The sequence below is a fragment of the Salvelinus namaycush genome, chromosome 7, assembly GCF_016432855.1.
Source record: "Salvelinus namaycush isolate Seneca chromosome 7, SaNama_1.0, whole genome shotgun sequence".
Taxonomy (NCBI): Eukaryota; Metazoa; Chordata; class Actinopteri; order Salmoniformes; family Salmonidae; genus Salvelinus; species Salvelinus namaycush.
The window spans coordinates 15559881-15580799 of NC_052313.1; the positions used below are offsets into that span (position 1 = coordinate 15559881).

The 20919-nt window shown below is 42.2% G+C and overlaps 1 protein-coding gene across 1 annotated transcript; it reads right to left on the reverse strand.

Moving 5' to 3' along the window:
* Positions 1-4516: 4516 nt before the first annotated feature.
* On the reverse strand, positions 4517-17916 carry LOC120050351 (tomoregulin-1-like). The gene is made up of 10 exons (XM_038996936.1): positions 17232-17916; positions 11966-12075; positions 11495-11624; positions 11308-11334; positions 11022-11118; positions 9994-10142; positions 7182-7238; positions 6341-6461; positions 6000-6161; positions 4517-5669 (listed from the first exon to the last, which is right to left on the reverse strand). The coding sequence occupies exons 1-10, from the start codon at positions 17446-17448 to the stop codon at positions 5585-5587; spliced, it is 1155 nt and encodes a 384-aa protein (XP_038852864.1). The 5' UTR covers positions 17449-17916; the 3' UTR covers positions 4517-5584.
* Between the last annotated feature and the right edge of the window lie 3003 nt (positions 17917-20919).

Here is a 20919-nt window from a genome sequence, read left to right on the forward strand (position 1 = left end):
GGGGGGTTAGAAGGATTACTTTATCCTATCCTAGGTATTCCTTAAAGAGGTGGGGTTTCAGGTGTCTCCGGAAGGTGGTGATTGACTCCGCTGACCTGGCGTCGTGAGGGAGTTTGTTCCACCATTGGGGTGCCAGAGCAGCGAACAGTTTTGACTGGGCTGAGCGGGAACTGTACTTCCTCAGAGGTAGGGAGGCGAGCAGGCCAGAGGTGGATGAACGCAGTGCCCTTGTTTGGGTGTAGGGCCTGATCAGAGCCTGAAGGTACGGAGGTGCCGTTCCCCTCACAGCTCCGTAGGCAAGCACCATGGTCTTGTAGCGGATGCGAGCTTCAACTGGAAGCCAGTGGAGAGAGCGGAGGAGCGGGGTGACGTGAGAGAACTTGGGAAGGTTGAACACCAGACGGGCTGCGGCGTTCTGGATGAGTTGTAGGGGTTTAATAGCACAGGCAGGGAGCCCAGCCAACAGCGAGTTGCAGTAATCCAGACGGGAGATGACAAGTGCCTGGATTAGGACCTGCGCCGCTTCCTGTGTGAGGCAGGGTCGTACTCTGCGAATGTTGTAGAGCATGAACCTACAGGAACGGGTCACCGCCTTGATGTGAGTTGAGAACGACAGGGTGTTGTCCAGGATCACGCCAAGGTTCTTAGCACTCTGGGAGGAGGACACAATGGAGTTGTCAACCGTGATGGCGAGATCATGGAACGGGCAGTCCTTCCCCGGGAGGAAGAGCAGCTCCGTCTTGCCGAGGTTCAGCTTGAGGTGGTGATCCGTCATCCACACTGATATGTCTGCCAGACATGCAGAGATGCGATTCGCCACCTGGTTATCAGAGGGGGGAAAGGAGAAGATTAATTGTGTGTCGTCTGCATAGCAATGATAGGAGAGACCATGTGAGGATATGACAGAGCCAAGTGACTTGGTGTATAGCGAGAATAGGAGAGGGCCTAGAACAGAGCCCTGGGGGACACCAGTGGTGCCATAAAGTGCAATTGGTTCAATTACATTTTCAATTAGTTTTGGCTAAATGTATTTATCTCTCGGTTCATTCACTGTCTCATTTAGGTGTCCAGTTGAGCTTATTTTTTAAACCTAAGTAATAGTAGTGTGTGCAGTACTCTGTATATTTAGGACCATTTGAGAACTTGAATATCCCTGAAATCTGGATATTCTTCAGAAAATCATTATTTTGGGGGTTTTGGGGTTTACTGCCAGGGCCCAGGGCTCTGCTGTAGGCCATGTGCTGTGGGAGACAGAAAGCACAGGTCATCTGCGAAGAGCAGGCATTTAACCTTTGAACTGTGTGCCAAATAGAATCAAATGCCTTTTGGAAGTCGATAAAGCAAGCGTACATTTTGGTATTATTTTGGTGGAGATGTTTATATATCAGGGTGTGTATGGGTGTAAATACGATCGGTCGTGCGATGTTTTGGTATAAATCCAGATTGGCTTTTACTCAGGACATTGTACTTATTAAGGAAGTTTAGAACTCTTACATTTATAATACTACAGAAAACATTCCCCAGGTTAATGTTCACACAAATGCCTCTATAATTGTATCCTGGACTTCCTGACGGGCTGCCCCCAGGTGGTAAGGGTAGGTAAAAACACATTTGCCACGCCGATCTTCAACACTGGAGCCCCTCAGGGGTGTGTGCTCAGTTCCCTCTTGTAGAGTGGGTCTAGGGTTTCTGGGGTAATGGTGTTAATGTGAGCCATGACCAGCCGTTAGGCAGGTTACCTAAGTGTTCTTGGGCACAGGGACTATGGTGGTCTGCTTGAAACATGTTGATATTACAGACTCAATCAGGGACATGTTGAAAATGTCAGTGAAGACACCTGCCAGTTGGTCAGCACATGCCCGGAGCACCCGTCCTGGTAATCCGTCTGGCCCAGCGGCCTTGTGAATGTTGACCTGTTTAAAGGTCTTACTCACGTCGGCTACGGAGAGCGTGATCACACAGTTGTCCAGAACAGCTGGTGCTCTCATGCACGCCTCAGTGTTGCTTGCCTCGAAGAGAGCATAGAAGTGATTTAGCTCGTCTGGTAGGCTCGTGTCACTGGGAAGCTTGCGGCTGTGCTTCCCTTTGTAGTCTGTAATAGTTTGCAGGCCCTGCCTCATCCGACGAGCATCGGAGCCGGTGTAGTACGATTAAATCTTAGTCCTGTATTGGCGCTTTGCCTGTTTGATGGTTCGTCTGAGGGCATAGCGGGATTTCTTATAAGCGTCCGGGTTAGAGTCCCGCTCCTTGAAGGCAGCAGCTCTACCCTTTAGCTCAGTGCAGATGTTGCCTGTAATCCATGGTTTCTGATTGGGGTATGTACGTACAGTCACTGTGGGGACGACGACACCAATGCACTTATTGATGAAGCCAGTGACTAATGTGGTGTACTCCTGAATGCCATCAGAGGAATCCCAGAACATATTCCAGTCTGTGTATAGCAAAACAGTCCTGTAGCTTAGCATCTGCGTCATCTGACCACTTCTTTATCGACCGAGTCACTGGTGCTTCCTGCTTTAGTTTTGCTTGTAGGCAGGAATCAGGAGGATAGAATTATGGTCAGATTTGCCAAATGGGGGGCAAGGGAGTGCTTTGTATGCGTCTCTGTGTGGTGTAAAGGTGGTCTAGAGTTTTTTTCCTCTGGTTGCACATTTAACATGCTGATAGAAATGAGGTAAGACAGATTTCAGTTTTAACGTCCCCGGCCACTAGGAGTGCCACCTCTGGGTGGGCGTTTTCCTGTTTGCTCATTTCCTCATACAGCTGACTGAGTGAGGTCTTAGTGCCAGCATCCATCTGTGGTTGTAAATAAACAGCCACGAAAAATATAGATGAAAACTCTCTTGGAAAATAGTGTGGTCTACAGCTTATCATGAAATACTCTACTTCAGGCGAGCAAAATCTAGAGACTTCCTTAGATTTCGTGCACCAGCTATTGTTTACAAATATACACAGACCGCCCCCCCCCCCCTCGTCTTACCGGAGTGCACTGTTCTAGCTAGCTGGTGCAGCGTATATCCCGCCAGCTGAATGTTATCCATGTTGTCATTCGTCCACGATTCGGTGAAACATAAAATATTACAGTTTTTAATGTTACCGTTGGTAGGATATTCGTGATCGTACCTCATCTAATTTATTGTCCAATGATTGTATGTTAGCAAGTAATATTGATGGTAAAGGCAGACTTCCCACTCACCGTCAGAGGATCATTATAAGGCACCCCACCCTGTGTCCTCTATACCTGTGTCTCTTTCTCCTGCCAGTGACAGGGACTTTGTCTAAACAGAAGTGAGTGATCGCTGTCCTGATGTCCAGAAGCTCTTTTTTGCCATAAGATACGATGGCAGAAACATTATGTACAAAATAAGTTACAAATAACGCAGAAAAAAACACATAATAGCACAATTGGTTAGGCGCCCGTAAAACGGCTGCCATTTCTTCCGGTGCCATCTTCCTCCATTTAAGTGTATGGAAGGGGGTGAGAACCACGAGCCTCCTAGGTTTTGTATTGAAGTCAATGTACCCAGTGGAGTACAGAAGCTAGCTATCCTCAGGCTACACCATGGTGCTACCCCACATAGTACTGCTGAGGCTACTAAAGGCCATTGCAAAACACTGAGTTTTAATAAATTATTTGGTGACGTGAATATATTTAGTATAGTTTTATCTAAAAAGGATAACTGGAAAATGCTTCACTATTTTTATGAAATTCACTAAGATTGTCCTCCCCTTGTTCTGAGGAGCCTCCCTGCCATAACATGATTTAGCCACCACTATGCTTGAAAATATGGAGAGTGTTATTGTATTTGCCCCAACATAACACTTTGTATACAGGACAAAAAAGTAAATTGCTTTGCCACATTTTTTGCAGTATTACATTCGTGCCTTGTTGCAAACAGGTTTTAGAATATGTTTATTCTGTACAGGCTTCCTTCTTTTCACTCTGTCATTAAGGTTAATATTGTGGAGTAACTACAATGTTGTTCACCCATCCTCAGTTTTCTCCAATCACAGCCATTAAACTCTAACTGTTTCATGGTGAAATCCCTGAGCGGTTTCCTTCCTCTCCGGAAACTGAGTTAGGAAGGACGTCTGTATCTTTGTAGTGACTGGGTGTATTGGTACACCATCCAAAGTGTAATTAATAACTTCACCATGCTCAAAGGGATATTCAATGTCTGCCTTTTTCTTTTTTTACCCATCTACCAATAGGTGCCCTTCTTTGCGAGGCATTGGAAAACCCCCCTGGTCTTTGTGGTTCAATTTGTTTGAAATGTACCGCTCGACTGAGGGACCTTACAGATAATTGTATGTGTGGGGTACAGAGATGAGGGAGTCATTCAAAAATCATGTTAAACACTATTATTGCACAAAGAATCAGTCCATGCAACTTATTATTTGACATGTTAAACACATTTCTACTCCAGAATGAATTTAGGCTTGCCATAACAAAGTGGTTGAATACTTATTGACTCAAGACATTTCAGTTTAATTTTTAATTAATTTGTAAAAATGTCTAAAAACATAATCCCACTTTGACATTAATAGGGTATTGTGTGTCGGCCAGTGACAAATAATCTCAATTTTAATCAATTTTAAATTCAGGATGTAACACAACAAAATGTGCAACAAGTCAAGGGATGTGAATACTTTCTGATAGGCACTGTACATGCAGTTTTATAACTAGGGCTCAGAGCCTTTCCCAGCCATGTGACTTGTCCAGGGAAAACAAAACTGCAATAATGCTGTCTGATAAAATACCTGTTTGATTCCAAATGTTATACAATGTTATAGATTTTTTGATTTAACAAAGTAAATCAAGAACTGCATTAAAATCAGTGCATTTATTTTTACAATCACATCATATGAATAGGCCTTTTCTTCCATAACAACTTTAACATTGTGATAAATTATTTCGGCTCCGTCATTGAACTAGTCATAATAATATGAAGGCAACACGAGTGTTTAAAATACAGATAATTTAATACTACTAAAACTACATCACTAAACACATTCACAGCTCATGCTATATGCAACTATTTCATTAGCAATAATACAAACAACATTAGAACATAGAAGAAAAAAAATTATATATAAAAACATTTAAATTAGTACCTAGTCAAAAAAATTGTTCCATCCCCGGAATGGTATATTGAAAAGTAACCAAAACAAACTGTACACATCAGCTTTTACCTCATTTATAGAAAACTGCATTTGGTATATAGTTGTATTTCGTTAAAAAAAGAAAAGAAAAGGTACTGAGAGAAAGTCAGAGATGCTGATAAATAGCAGGAGTCCAGACCCTAGGTATCCAAGGTTTGTGTGCCTAAATATACCAATACCACCTTGCAAACAATGGATGATCAGAGTAGAATGGCTGTCCATTTTCTGCCCGTAGGAAAAAATAAATAATGCAGCAGTCTGAAAAAAAGCAGCAAGAGCTGCATATGTCCAGAAGGGAGAGAAAACTAAGGCCCCATTAGAGAAAATAAATAAATAAACATCCATTCAAAATAAAGGAGACAAAACAACAGATATCAAAAAATGTGATCCATATGGTGCAAAAATGCACACAAAAAAACTGCTACATCATCCTGGATGAAGTCCCAGAGGGAAAGTGTCCAAGGTGTTGCTGTTGTCTTCGCCCCCTCTGGGTTTTGGGACACCTCCTATTAAACAAAAGACAATGGAATGACATCAATCTCTCATTTTTGACTGCCTCATAAAACACATTACTCAGCACTTTAGAAATGAGTTTGAAAAATATGAAATCAATTACGATTGTAAAAATTTGTATAGCTAAGTATACACCTTTCATAGAGTAACCATCTTTTGTCAAATGACACACATTGTCACATTTGGAATAGAATCTTCCATAAGACTTGAGACTAATTTATGCTACTGTACAAAACACGGCTTATAAAATACAGAATATTTAAATCTGCTTATCAGAAATGTGCTAATAAGATCAGATAGGTCACTTTGGAGAGCACACCCACCTTGTGAAACACATGACAACAGCGACAATGATGGCGATCTGTACGGCTCCGATGACGGCTGCTATGAGAACGTAGTGGAGTTTCTGTCCACTGGGCACCACGTACAGGATGTTGAAGTCTTGGATTTCATCACACTGCTGGCCAGTGTAGCCCGAGTCACACCTGGGGAGACAACCAAACCGCTGGCACTTAATTTCATGATACAGAAATTACCAGGTGTTTACTAAGAAATTACATGGTGAGATGGTAATTACACAATAATTATCTATGAATTAGGTCAAAAAGAGATTAAACATAGCATACGCAGGTATGTAAGACAAAAGGACACCATGTTATCTTACCGGCAGGTGGGGATGCTATACTTCATTTCACATTGGCCGTGTTCACAGAAGTTGGCGTAGTCCTCTGTGCAGAGGGTGGGGATCCCTCCATAAGCGCTATCCTCCCCTATGTCTACCGTGTCTTTAAAAGGTATACAGAAAATCACAAATATTAATATGGATGATATAAATATTAAAGAGCGAGCTAGGCCTTGTTCTCAGTTGCAAATCAAATATAACTGACATGACAGAGCAGAAATATGCTTTGCAGATATGTAATAGTATCAAATCAAATCAAATTTTATTTATATAGCCCTTCTTACATCAGCTGATATCTCAAAGTGCTGTACAGAAACCCAGCCTAAAACACCAAACAGCAAGCAATGCAGGTGTAGAAGCACGGTGGCTAGGAAAAACTCCCTAGAAAGGCTAAAACCTAGGAAGAAACCTAGAGAGGAACCAGGCTATGAGGGGTGGCCAGTCCTCTTCTGGCTGTGACGGGTGGCGATTATAACAGAACATGGCCAAGATGTTCAAATGTTCATAAATGACCAGCATGGTCAAATAATAATAATCACAGTAGTTGTCGAGTCAGCACCTCAGGAGTAAATGTCAGTTGGCTTTTCATAGCCGATCATTAAGAGTATGTCTACCGCTCCTGCGGTCTCTAGAGAGTTGAAAACAGCAGGTCTGGGACAGGTAGCACGTCCGGTGAACAGGTCAGGGTTCCATAGCCTCAGGCAGAACAGTTGAAATAGTACAACAGTATTATTTCCATATAGACAACATGAACCATGGTCTGAGGTAAATCAACTACCATAACAACATCCTAACAGAGTGTGGTAAAAGGGAGCAGCCATACCAAAAAGATCAGTCTTGCTGTTGCTACCATCGTCTTCGTTTTTCTTCTTCCCTTTTTCTGAAAAAAAACAAATCTTTTTGAGTGCAAGACAGAAATTTCCCAATATTGCAAATCGGTTGAAAAATTATTTTCTGAGCGAGCCATCCTTTCAGTAGCTACAGACAGCAGCATTTTAAATGTGAAAGAATTCATTAGGCTAGTGGTTGCTTAAAAATAGTTTTTCAACTGTAAGAAGTTGAAAAGAAATCGAATTGGCGGGACTCCAGGGAAATAGTGTTCAAGCTCCATGTTCTAAGAGAGCCCTAACCACAAGGATTATACGATTATCAGAGAGCGCACCGTGGCTTGATTATCAGAGAGCGCACCGTGGCTTGATTATCAGAGAGCGCACCGTGGCTTGATTATCAGAGAGCGCACCGTGGCTTGATTATCAGAGAGCGCACCGTGGCTTGATTATCTGAGAGCGCAGCATGGATTGATTATCTGAGAGCGCAGCATGGATTGATTAACAGAGAGCGCACCATGGCTTGATTATCAGAGAGCGCACCATGGCTTGATTATCAGAGAGCGCACCATGGCTTGATTATCAGAGAGCGCACGTGGCTTGATTATCAGAGAGCGCACCGTGGCTTGATTATCAGAGAGCGCACCGTGGCTTGATTATCAGAGAGCGCACCATGGCTTGATTATCAGAGAGCGCACCGTGGCTTGATTATCAGAGAGCGCACCGTGGCTTGATTATCAGAGAGCGCACCGTGGCTTGATTATCAGAGAGCGCACCGTGGCTTGATTATCTGAGAGCGCAGCATGGATTGATTATCTGAGAGCGCAGCATGGATTGATTATCTGAGAGCGCAGCATGGATTGATTATCAGAGAGCACACCATGGCTTGATTATCAGAGAGCGCACCATGGCTTGATTATCAGAGAGCGCACCGTGGCTTGATTATCAGAGAGCGCACCGTGGCTTGATTATCAGAGAGCGCACCGTGGCTTGATTATCAGAGAGCGCACCGTGGCTTGATTATCTGAGAGCGCACCATGGCTTGATTATCAGAGAGCACACCATGGCTTGAAAAGTGCCCCCACTTCTGGAGCAAGCGGTGGCTTGCTAGAGAGGAAAAGCTGTCATAGTATTTTACATACATTTCAGCTCCACCTCAAGGACGGACTATAAATGCTATGTCTGCTGTAATATAGTTAATATCCCAAGTAAAAATAGCAGTTAACTAGCATTTTGACATGGCCTCATTAAAATACATTTGGTTAATCAACAAACCAGTTGAATGTTAGTTATATGATGTAGATTTTGTACAAGATACCTACCATTTTCTATTACAAACTAATAACCGACGGTGCTGTTTAGGATGCACATTTCTGATATATAACAATAAGATAACCATAGATACAATGTGAGAGGTATGGCGGGTTTCTATTTGGGCCAGTCGAAGCATGAGGCTGTTGGTAACATTACTCTGACAGACAGTTATTGTAATGCACGCATGCCTTTGCAATGCTCATTTGCATTACAAAATGAAATAAATGACAGATAAGTGGCGAGTGACTGGGTTTAACTTGAGGGCAATTTGGCCTGTTGAGATGTAGGGTGACACACAGGCATGCTTCACTACATTTAATGGCCCTCCTGCAAGAATTGGCCAACTGCACCATCAGCAGAAATGCCTCCAAACTGATTTAAGAGATAGACACGTACATAGGGTCACATGACAAATGTTGTTAAAAAACATCTCAGGACATGCACAACAATTAGTCTCTGAGAAGAAATGTAATATCACTATGGTAACAAATAAACACTCTTATCCAGAGCGACTGACATTAGTAATGTGAAATGATAGGAATCCCATTCTAGGAATATTGGAACATCCATAACTTGTTCTCAGATTTCCAGGTTGGGATGTATTCTATTGCATTTTGAATAAGGTATGCAAGTTCATGTAATATTTAGGGTCAATGTATGCTCTGTGAAACAAAAAATATATAGATTATTTATGTAAATAGATCTTTTAGCCCTACACTTTAGAACTTGATTGTGGGACGTTTTTAAAAACAGGGACATATTTGGGGTAGTAAATCTTCGCCCTCAAATGGAGAATTACATTTTTTAAACGGCTTTAAACAGATGTTCTGGTAAGAAACATCTTTGTAGTTATCTGACCAGCTGGTTGCCCGATGCCCCTTGGTCATTATAATGTGGCCCAAACCTAATTGTGTGCATCCAGATTGAGGTTATGTCTGCATTTGAAAGAAGAATCTTAAGTCTTTTGATGCGCTGTAGAAAGATGTTGTATGTCGGGACAAACCTAATAGTCTCAGTCATCACCACACAGCACACGGCATTGTCATAGTGAGGATCAATCAACCAATTGGGGTGGGCGTCATAAACATCAGAGTTTGACAGGAACTAGCCATCATATAGGTCACTGGCAGGATAAAGTGATAAAGATTTAGAGGAAAGTCAAGACTGGTGGGTGGGATGCTTATATAAACAGCACATATCAGGAATATCAGGACTGGCACCAGGAACCCATGCAGGGGAGAATATCTAGGACATTGTATTCAACTATTAAGTAGGATGTCGCATTACAGCAGGATCCCCTCATCTCTACACCAAAAATCTCAGTCAAATATAAAATTGTGATTTATTTTCCTTCCTTGAGATTGTGAATAATAAATCAAATCCATCGAAAACCACAATCCATTGTTTTTTCCCACAATGCAGTGTAAATACAGGACATGGGGCACAAAATTACATGTTTCCAAATGACATTTTGATGTTAGAACATGGCATTACCTGGACACCTCCCTAGATGCTTCACGTCAATCTTCACCTGCTTCAAGCACGAAGCCTCTCTTACGTGACAGGGGGTAATGTAAGATTTTCCGTCTGTTCCACACACCGGGTTGTCATTATGGCCACTGCAGTCAATGTTGCACATACACCTGGGTGTCGAAGAAAACATTGATATAAAAATCTGTTTAATGAACACTGTATTAACACTGTGTTCACTAAAAGTGCCAAACATACATCATCAATCAATTTGAATCGAATGTGACAATCCAGGACCCCAGTACATGGAGAAAATAAGCGAAGATATCTATGATGGACTAGTGGTCACTAGTCGTCTTCCAGATGAAGACGAGTCCTCCTTTCAGAAACTACCGAGAGCACAACAGCTGATGAAGACGAGTCCTCCTTTCAGAAACTACTGAGAGCACAACAGCTGATGAAGACGAGTCCTCCTTTCAGAAACTACCGAGAGCACAACAGCTAATGAAGACGAGTCCTCCATTCAGAAACTACTGAGAGCACAATAGCTAATGAAGATGAGTCCTCAGAGACTACTGAGAGCCCAATAGCTGATGAAGACGAGTCCTCCTTTCAGAAACTACTGAGAGCACAATAGCTGATGAAGACGAGTCCTCCTTAGAGACTACTGAGAGCACAATAGCTGATGAAGAAGAATCCTCAGAGACTACTGAGAGCCCAATAGCTGATGAAGAAGAATCCTCAGAGACTACTGAGAGCCCAATAGCTGATGAAGACGAGTCCTCAGAGACTACTGAGAGCCCAAAAGCTGATGAAGACGAGTCCTCCTTTCAGAAACTACTGAGAGCACAATAGCTGATGAAGAAGAATCCTCAGAGACTACTGAGAGTACAACAGCTGATGAAGACGAGCCCTCCTTTCAGAAACTACTGAGAGCACAGTAGCTGATGAAGACGAGTCCTCCTTAGACTACTGAGAGTACAACAGCTGATGAAGACGAGTCCTCCTTAGAGACTACTGAGAGCACAATAGCTGCAGTGGAAAGTACTCACAATATATCCTCAGAGTCCACATCGCATTCTGCTCCAAACTTGCAGTTGACGCATTTTGTGGGCTTTTTCCCTCTGCCTGTGCCTGATCCTTCATCATCTGTAGAAAAGGAGAGTATTTAAAAAATGTTAGCTGTCAAACAGAGTTAATATTGTTCTATTAATGGTTGGATCTGCAAAGTTTTTGTTTAAGCAGGCTATGTTTAACCAGCTTTTACTGTAACATTGTAACATGGGTTGTCAAGTCAAACGTATTAAAGTGAAGCAAGACCAAGTTACGACACTGTACCTCCGTCGCCTGATCCAGAACTGCCATCTGTGTGTTACAGCATAAAAAATGAGTTAGCTTCAGCTTGGTCTAAAATGACTAATAACAAAATGACTAGGGACAGAACCCGAGTGATGAAAAATGCGCTCCATAAAGGTGATTCTGTACTTTCTTGAGTGAAAGTGTGCAGCCTGCGACTAAGACTCACCTGTATAGCAGGCCACGTCAGAGACCTGTGATATGGACTTCTGCTGCTTGCATGCTGCTCTCCTCAAGAAGCACTCATTCTGATAGGTGTCTCCGTTGGACCCACAAACAGGGATGTACTTCTTCGAGCACTAAGACACAACGGGCAATGAAAGGATGTTACTGAACCATCATAGCCTAGACCAGGGATCATCAAGTAGATTCAGCCACGGGACCAAATGTACTGCAAGAAGCCCAAACAGATATTACATTTGACTAACACCTTGTTTACATTTGTATACGATCACATACAGTATATCTCTATATTATGTGTGGGAATACTATGGGAACAGAGTTCCGAAATTAAAATAAATTGGAGCTGATTTGCTTTGGCAAAGCCATTCCTGCTTGCTTTCTTGCTCATGGCAATGGTAATGACAGTCTTACTTGACAACAGAGAACATGATAGCCTTTATTCCACTGTGTTACTTACATGGAACTGGCAGACACATTTCAGGTCAGCCCCATTCTCTTGACATGTCCCCCCGTAACGACATGATGCAGCGTCACACACTCTCAGGTCACTTTTCTTCTCAGACAAATCTGGTAAAAACAAGGTGTTCTTATCAGCAAGGCAGTGAAATACCCTTATTTTAGTGCTCCAATTGTAAAACCATATGAATATCTAGTATAGTCTATGTTGTGTACTAGTATTTATGTGTCATTGCTTTTCTATCTGGGAAAAACTTTCTAACATGAAGATTGGAGCAAATAGTGTGTGAAAACGTTCAACTCAAAACACAATTCTTTCCCAAACTACAGCCTTTGAGAAAAAACTCCTATGGTTTAGCCTACCTGGAAGCACTTTTCTTTACCTAAAATACAGCTAGCCTTGAATCCAAACTGATATGCTCTGTTTCATCACAAAACAGAGTAAATCTGTCTGGATTCCAGGCTAAAATACACTATGAACCAAAGCCCAGACAACTTAAGAGTTCACGGCCACTTGAATACATCTTCCAGTAATGACTTTCATCCATCCGACACACCAAAGCCCATAGCTTCCCCTTTAGCCAGAAATACACTTGAACATCTCTCACACGGAGCGGTATTTATCAGAGGAAGGAGAAGGACAAATCAATGGAAGAGAGGAGTCAATGTAGCGAAGACCCGGGTCATTAGCAACACGTAGCCATCCAACTCCTTTGCCACAAGACATCAATAGTCATCGCCTCATTTCGTCAATGGTTGGACTATTGAGAGATCCGGTACAAAGAGAGCTTAGCTACGCATCGTTTGTACAACTTTATTGAGAGTCAGTGGAATGTGCAATGTACAACAGTCACTGCCCAGCATAACTGGACTGAGAAATTGAGTCACTACTGGTCATTCGGACAAGTTGGTCCTCGTTTACACAGTAATGCCTTGGCATTGCATGATCATGGGAAAGCAAAGCCACAAACCATCAACAGGGACCTAGAAAGCTGACTTGAAAAGATTGGAGAAGAGAGTCAAGTCCGATCTGATAATTTGTAAGTCGCTCTGGATAAGAGCGTCTGCTAAATGACTTAAATGTAAATGTAAATGTAAATAATCTTTGATCAGGAGCTCAAGCACATTACGCGTGAGAGGCATTCCTGATAGGAAAAATATGATTTCAGGTTGCCAAAGTGGGCTTACAAGGCACTTATAGTAAAGTATGCCATCACAATATTGTTTGAATACGTTCATCATTAGCCTGGTCAGAAGTAGGGAATTACATTGGATTACATCATCAGGATCAATGAATTTGGTCAAAACAACTCCTCAGTGCTGCAAGTCTTCAATATTAACTTTAACCAACCAGTAACAGTAAACTGTCAAAAACATTATGGATGAAGTGAATTTAGAGGACATTCAGTTGTAGTATAATCTGTTTTTACTAGCTTTGATAACTACAGTAGGTGTGCAAAATGACTGCTGTGCTACTGTGCTAGAACAACTCTAGGTTCATGGACACCCTGAGGGAGAGTTTGAATCTCACAGAGCTCTAATGGAGGAATGAGAAGACCTTCCCAGCCTTCCAGGCAGGTTTGACAGCAGCCATTTACATCCTCCTGGGGTCAACAACATTATCACACAGCACTCCTATCAACTAGCAGAACATTGGAAAACCCCTGGTCTGTGAGATTTACAGGGAGGGGGGAGACATAGGGGGGAGGGAGAGAAGGAGAGAGAATGAGAGATAAATGAAGACATAAAAGGAGAGGAAGAGATAAAAGAGGGAGCGAAGGACAGAAAAAGAGGGAGCGAAGGAGAGTGAGAGAGAGGGATGGATGGAGGTAGGGAGAGAGAAAAAGAGAGAATAGGAGAGGTGATGGGAATGGAAGAATCCTACCCCACTGAGGTTTGAACTGAAGTTCCCTCCTGCTCTCATCGCCAGTCCCCATGAGGGAAGACATATCTCAACATGCAGTAGGAGCTTTATGGTGTCTTATCCCCACTGTTAGAGAAGGTTTAAGAAGAGGAAGCCACTACACAACTAATCCATTGTCTTGAGACAGGTAAGCACGCCACAGGGACTAATAATAACCCAACCTTTCAACAAATGGGAGGCAAAGTAGTTCCAGGCCAAAGATTATAATCAGCCACTCCTAACAATCCCCTCCTCTTCTAAATAGATCTGTGTGTTACTCAACCAATGGTCACAGTCTCGATATAAAGGGGCTAGCCCCGATCCTAGTCACCCTGTACATAAAGGACTATTGACCAAACTGTTCATTTCCTCATTACAGTCACTGTCGCCCTGGGATTCCGAAGCTAGCCCATTAAATACAGGCCATGACCTAAAACTCCTCTGTAATCAATCAATACCACCACTGTATAGGAACACTAGTCTTTAAAACACTGCAGTAGAAGTCATAGTGGTACCAGGGCTTGAATTAAATAAAACCCTAATGAAATAGCATTGATCCTGACCTGCAAAATAGGCGCATAGGTGCAGTAATGTAAGTACGGTAATTCTGGCTGTTTTACCAATGTTTGTTCTTTACAGCAGTGCAGGTTAACAACAACCGCACTTCCACTGAATTCAACCCAATCAATGCATGCCTTGAGAAATACAATCTGTATTTCTCAGTAACAGTGGGGAAACACCACACTTCACTGCATTTAAAGGGACAGTTCACTCTAAAATTAAAATGTTGTCCAATATTCTCAGAAGTAGTCTAATGTCAGGTCAAGCTTAATCCACATCCCACATTATCATTTGGGTATCCTAGATCCAGCAACATGCCTCAACCTGAAAACCATGGAAAAGAAAAGCCCCAAATAAAGGCAAGAAATGATACAGTGATTATATTTTCCATTCATTTCTGAAATGAATCTTTATATCCAGAATACTTACGGTTGCTAAGGTCACATCTGCTATGGGGTTTCCTAAGAGGTTTGGGATCAGCACCCAATTATAGGTTGTTTTTAGGAGCATTGAGGAGCAACCAGGACCATGGGGAAAAGGAATGGCCTGCTTATTGACGGAAGTTAATCAGGCAAGCAGCAAATGTAAACAAATAGCTTGACAAGAGGAAAACATTTGGCTTTATCAGGACAGCTCACTCTTCGCTATAAATTGGACTGCTTTTAAATAAAAGGGGAAACCGTAGCCTACTGAATGAACACAATACATAGGCCTTCATAACAAACAGTTATTATGGGAACGAGAGGACATCACTCATGGTTTATTGGATTATGGAGAGGGTGGAACTACATCCACAACAGGTTTACGTTTCCATTCATCTTAAATATCATCAAACATAGGCCAATCTGTCAAAGTCCCACTGAATGTTGGCTTTGGGTGGAAACCCTTAGGAAACCACATAGCAGATGTGAACTTTTAGCAAGCATATTATATATTCCGGATATAAAGAGTAAAATTAATTTACCCTCAATTTAACCCACGATGACACTGTATACCGGTGGTGTAAAGTACTTGAGTAAAACTACTTTAAAGTAATACTTAAGTCGTTTGGGGGTGGATGGGTGGGGTTATTTATATTTTTGATTACTTTTACTTCACTACATTCCTACAGAAAATAATGTACTTTTTACTCCATACATTTTCCCTAACACCCAAAAGTACTCGTTACATTTTGAATGCTAAGCAGGACAGGAAAATGTTCCAATTCCCGCACTCACATGCTGACCAGACCGGACACGTCGCGTGCGCGAGCGTCGCAAAATACATTTAGAAATCCATGTTATTCAATTATTGCACCCACACTGCTCGCGCGCGCCAACGAGCGTCTGCGACACCAAGGGCTAAAATAGATGTCGTTCCTATTTCTGACGCAGATCACGCTGCAAGTCCTGCCTCTCCCATCTCCTCATTGGTTTATAGAAGCAGGTACCCACGTGCCATCTCCTCATTGGTTATACCCACGTGGGTGATAGAAAGACGAACTGTTTTGCCGGTAGTCGTGGTAATACAATGAATGTTTAGATGCGATCACCATATAATTTAAACAATGAAAAAGCCTGGAAGGAGGAGAGATGACTAGAAACGATTCAGTTGGCCGTTTTATGTGTGGTTTAATTGTCGGAGTAGAGATCCTTGTGCATTTCAGGTAAAATAACAACTCAATGTTTATATCCCAGGACAAATTAGCTAGCAACAGCAAGCTAGCTAAATAGGACAAATTAACGTTAGCTAGCAAGAGCAAGCTAACTAGCTAAATTACCATACATGTTTAATGCTTTTCGACCTGTCCCCAAATTAATGTCATTGGTTCAGAGTTTGTTTTGATATTTTAACCTGCGTGTCGTGATCGCGTTTAGTGTGGGAGGGCAAAATAAATGTATGCACGATAGCGCACGATGGCGCAAGCGCGCAGCCGGTTTGGGCAAGGTGTTATGCAGAGAACATCCCTGGTCATCCCTACTGCCTCTGATCTGGCGGACTCACTGAACACACATGCTTCGTTTGTAAATTATGTCGAAGGTTGCACCTGGCTATCTGTAAATAAACAAAAACTAAGTGGTGCCGTCTAGTTTGCTTAACATAAGGAATTTGAAATAATTTACTTTTACTTTCGATACTTAATTATATTTTAGCAATTACATTTAATTTTGATACTTAAGGATATTTAATGCCAAATACTTTTAGACTTTTACTCAAGTAGTATTTTACTAGGTGACTTTCACTTTTACTTGAGTCATTTTCTATTAAGGTATCTTTACTTTTTTTACTCAATTAGGTCGGTTGGGTACTTTTTCTACAACTGGTGTATATAAACAAAAGTCATTACTCCTAACCAGGAAACTGAGAAATTACTGTTTCCATTTAATAATGAAACCCAAACAAAAACAGCAGGACAATCCAGGGTGGGGTTCAAATATGGAAATGTTTCCCTGCATGCACCTCACCAACAAGAGGGGATAGATCGAGCCACCCCCCAATAAACATGTCTATGAAATCACATTTCCCAAATGTATACATATTTTTTTTTTTAACATGCATTGACTCAGTGATTCCTCTTATGAAGCAGTGACACTGCCAGCTTTATGTCTGTCTTATCCAGACCAATTGAGCATGATGTGCTTTGTCTGCTGGGATAGGAGATTGCCCAATTACCGACCAGCGTTCATTCAGCAAGGACGATAAACACCTCATGAGCTCCTGTGTTGCAGAAACCCAGGATGTGTGTCGGATAAACACATATCATTCCCATAGAAGTGCTTGCTTTGGAAAAGTTTATTGATAAAGAAAATGTATTGATACTCACCCAAGCAGTCCTTGCCTTTTCCTGAGATACATTCGCTGCTCTCGGGGTAAGAGGCTTGTGCTCCAGGCAGTGTAGAGACGGCCAAAAGGCAGAGGAGAGAGAAAAAACGGCCTGCCGAGGGTCCGTGAGATGAGAGGGGATATCCTATGGACATGATGCTTAAGATGCTGAGTGGACACCGTATTTTCTCCAAATCACAACATATGCCTTTTTTCATTCAAATGGCAGAAATACATCAACGAATCCACCAGATGTGAATTGATAGACGGAGAACAAAACGCGTTGTTGTTGGCAAACTGTTTCACCCACGGCTAAAAAAAGGTTTCATCTCCTTTGCAGAACGGGGATTATCTCCCAGCATAGCCATAGAAAAAAACGGCATTATATCGGACTTTAGCTCACAAATTGCACAAACGAAATGTTGGCTTTGCTCTATTGATCGCTCGTCTGGCCGTCGTACGGGATAGGGTGTGCGATAATGAGCTATTTTGACTGTCGCATTTACCTTTGACGCGTCTGCCTCTATTTTATCCCAGCGGCAAACAGCTGGTTTAAAATGTCCCTCCGAGAATATCTCTGCATCCTTCCACAACACAATCCCACAAAGGCGAAAATAAATGATTTTGTTGTAGCAATTTACCCAGACAATGTCTGAGTGAGGTTTTGTGAATCACCATCAACAAAGGATTTCGGTGACGCTTAGGTATCACATGACGCGAGGCCACCCCCAATCATTGAAGCACACTTTGCCGTGGAGCGGCAAGATCACACCATAAAATGTGTGGGGAGGGGATTCCGGTTGTAGCCTACTGGGATACGTTATAAAGCGACATTTGCTAAAACTGTACAAAGGCTACAGCCTAAGGATACTAACTTTATTTCGTAATCAAGGAGTAAGACAATTACGTTAATTAAAGTATAAAAAATGCAAGCCATATGTGCTCTTTCACGTATAAAAAAATCTCTTCTCTGCCTATCTGGCAGATAGAAAATACAGATTGACAGTTTACCAATCCATGTTAAATTGATGATTCCCAGGTTACTTACCAACTAGTATAAATTACAATTTCACAAATTGTGAATCATGACATTTCTAAATAATAATTATGTTCAAAACACTCAAACTGATTGAGTGGCACTGTCAGTAGCAGTTGACCTCATGAGTAGCCTAACTAGAGGCTTATTACATGGTTTATTACACGCTTATACATGTTGGGAAGGGCTCGCAAGCAAGCATTTCATGGTAAAATATTTGGTACAATACATTTTGATAACATGGCTTATATATTACATGACTTATTACATGGCTCATATTGCGTCTTGTTAGGGTTGCGAAAGTTCAACTGAGATAGGAACAATAGTACACCTGAACTTGGTTAAATGAATTGTTTAATTCAAAAGTTAATAAATGGCAAATACAATTTCCGTATATACGGGTTCAATGTTTCATCACGCAGGATAAGACAGAGAACTGATTTGTTTCTGACAAAGATATTATATTATACTCGTGACAGAGGTTAGTTCCCACTTCCGAGCCGGCCTGTCAGAGTAGAGACTGGGCGTGGTTTAGACTCACCCAGCCTATCGTTGATGTTGGCGCCTTAAGCCAGTCCTGGCCCCTTAGCGCATGTGATGTCCCGACGCTGTTGCTGTGTAGATTACGCTCCTTCACCCCAAAGGCTGAGGTCAGACAGTTTTATAACATTGTCTGAGATATCTGCACCTGTTATACAATGTCCACTGTTCTCGCTCAAGGCTAACTACAGCTTCCCAGCTTCTTATCTGAGCTAACTGAAACTTCCAGCACACACACACAGACATCCAGGCGCCCAGACCAACAGGTTGTCAATATCAAATCACGTTTGTTATAGTATTCAATCACATATAATACAGTTGCTAATCACGTTTGTTATAGTATTGGGTTATAGTGTATGACTCAGAACCTCACATATGTTTTTCGTGTGTATCGTTTATCTGTTATTGTCTGGTCAGCAGTCTCCTGATTCACCCCCCTCCTGTGTCTCTCTAAGATTAGCACAGTCTCGGCCACACAGTACAGCGCCCACACTACTGATACATTTGTTTCATACCCACACATATTTCATACACACACATATTTCACACACACACACATTTCAGACTGCTTGTTCATATCTTATGCTCAGATACAGTTGTTGCAATTTCAGGCTGTGGCCTCATGGTTAGACAGAGCACTTTCAAACTTTAATGCATAAGAAGCCCTACTAGCTTATAGTTAGTTAAGCATGTCAAAAAACCTTATAAAAACCCCACAATCCCCCGTTTGACACCTAAAGGTGTCAACATAAACATTTTTTGATTAACATAGACATTTGTTTTTATTACATAAACATTTTTGATTGACATTTTTATTTTTGATTCCCCCGTTTGACACCTGTAAGGTGTCACAACCAATAAAAATTCCATCCCTTTTCCATATACTAGGTGGGCTCGTTACCACCCAGGAACTTAAAACCTTCTTAGGGAGAACAGTGTTATTAATAAACCTCCTTTACAGCAAACCATGGGTCATCCTCAGTCAAACCCCTCTGTTCATTGGTCTCGGCATCCTCCCTACTAGCTGCAAGCAGGGGCATCATGCCAGAGGCCTTAGCAGCATCTGCAATAGATTTCTTTGCACAAGGTAAAATGCAAGCAGTGCAAAAAATTAACATAGCAAAATACAATTATTAGGGTCAGAAATTCAGTAACCAACAATACAGTGTACTCACCAAACCAACCACCCAGCCAGGAGAACAGTCCACTCTCCTCCACACCTGCAAGACCCTTCATCTCCACAGATAACTTTTCCAACCCACTCAGAGCTTTTGAAATGCTCCCATCAGGACTGGTAGTGTTAGGGATAAACGTGCAACATTGTTCTCCAAACATTATACAAACACCCCCCTGGTTGGCCAGAATCATGTCTAGTGCTAGTCTATTTTATCTACTGGTTCGAGAGGTGGCATCGAATTGTTCAGCTATCCCTGTAAGTGCTGTATGGGTGTAGTTAACAAATCATTGTTGATTATAGTAGATATAATTGATCCAGGCATTATGCTTAGCATCAACAATAGCTGGGCCAATAATGGGCAATAAATGCCACAGGCCATCATTCCTGTTTAATGTCTGGAATTCGTGGGGAACCCCTATTGGGACCCCAACAGGTTGGTGTGGATGTTATCTGTACCCTCGGACCAAGGAGCGTCACGTTTCTGCCGTCTCCTGGGTTGGTCCCGAGCCTCTGTGTCATGTGCAGCTTCCAGGAGTTGGTTAGCTGTAACTTCAATAATAGTTAATGGTGTTATCAGACTGGCCAAAGCACATGTGCCCTGACAATCTCCTTTCAAAATGTGGGGTCAACCGCCTGGCAGGTCCACACACCCACCATACATCAGCAACACCTCTAGTTAATAGTGACATTAGTGATGCAGGCAGTAGTAGGGAACCTCCCATAGTCTATACCTCTACCTATACCAGTGTTACAGCCATATGCCTTAACCCCCCATGGTGTCTTCTGGGGAGGGACTTCTGGGAACACAAGACTCAAGAGTTTTCCACAGGGTTAAATTTGGCTTATTATAATAGAAACTTTCCAATATGCACATCCAACCTTTCCCATTGCTTAGGGCAAATGGGTGAGCAGCCAGAATAGGTCTGGCATGTCCAC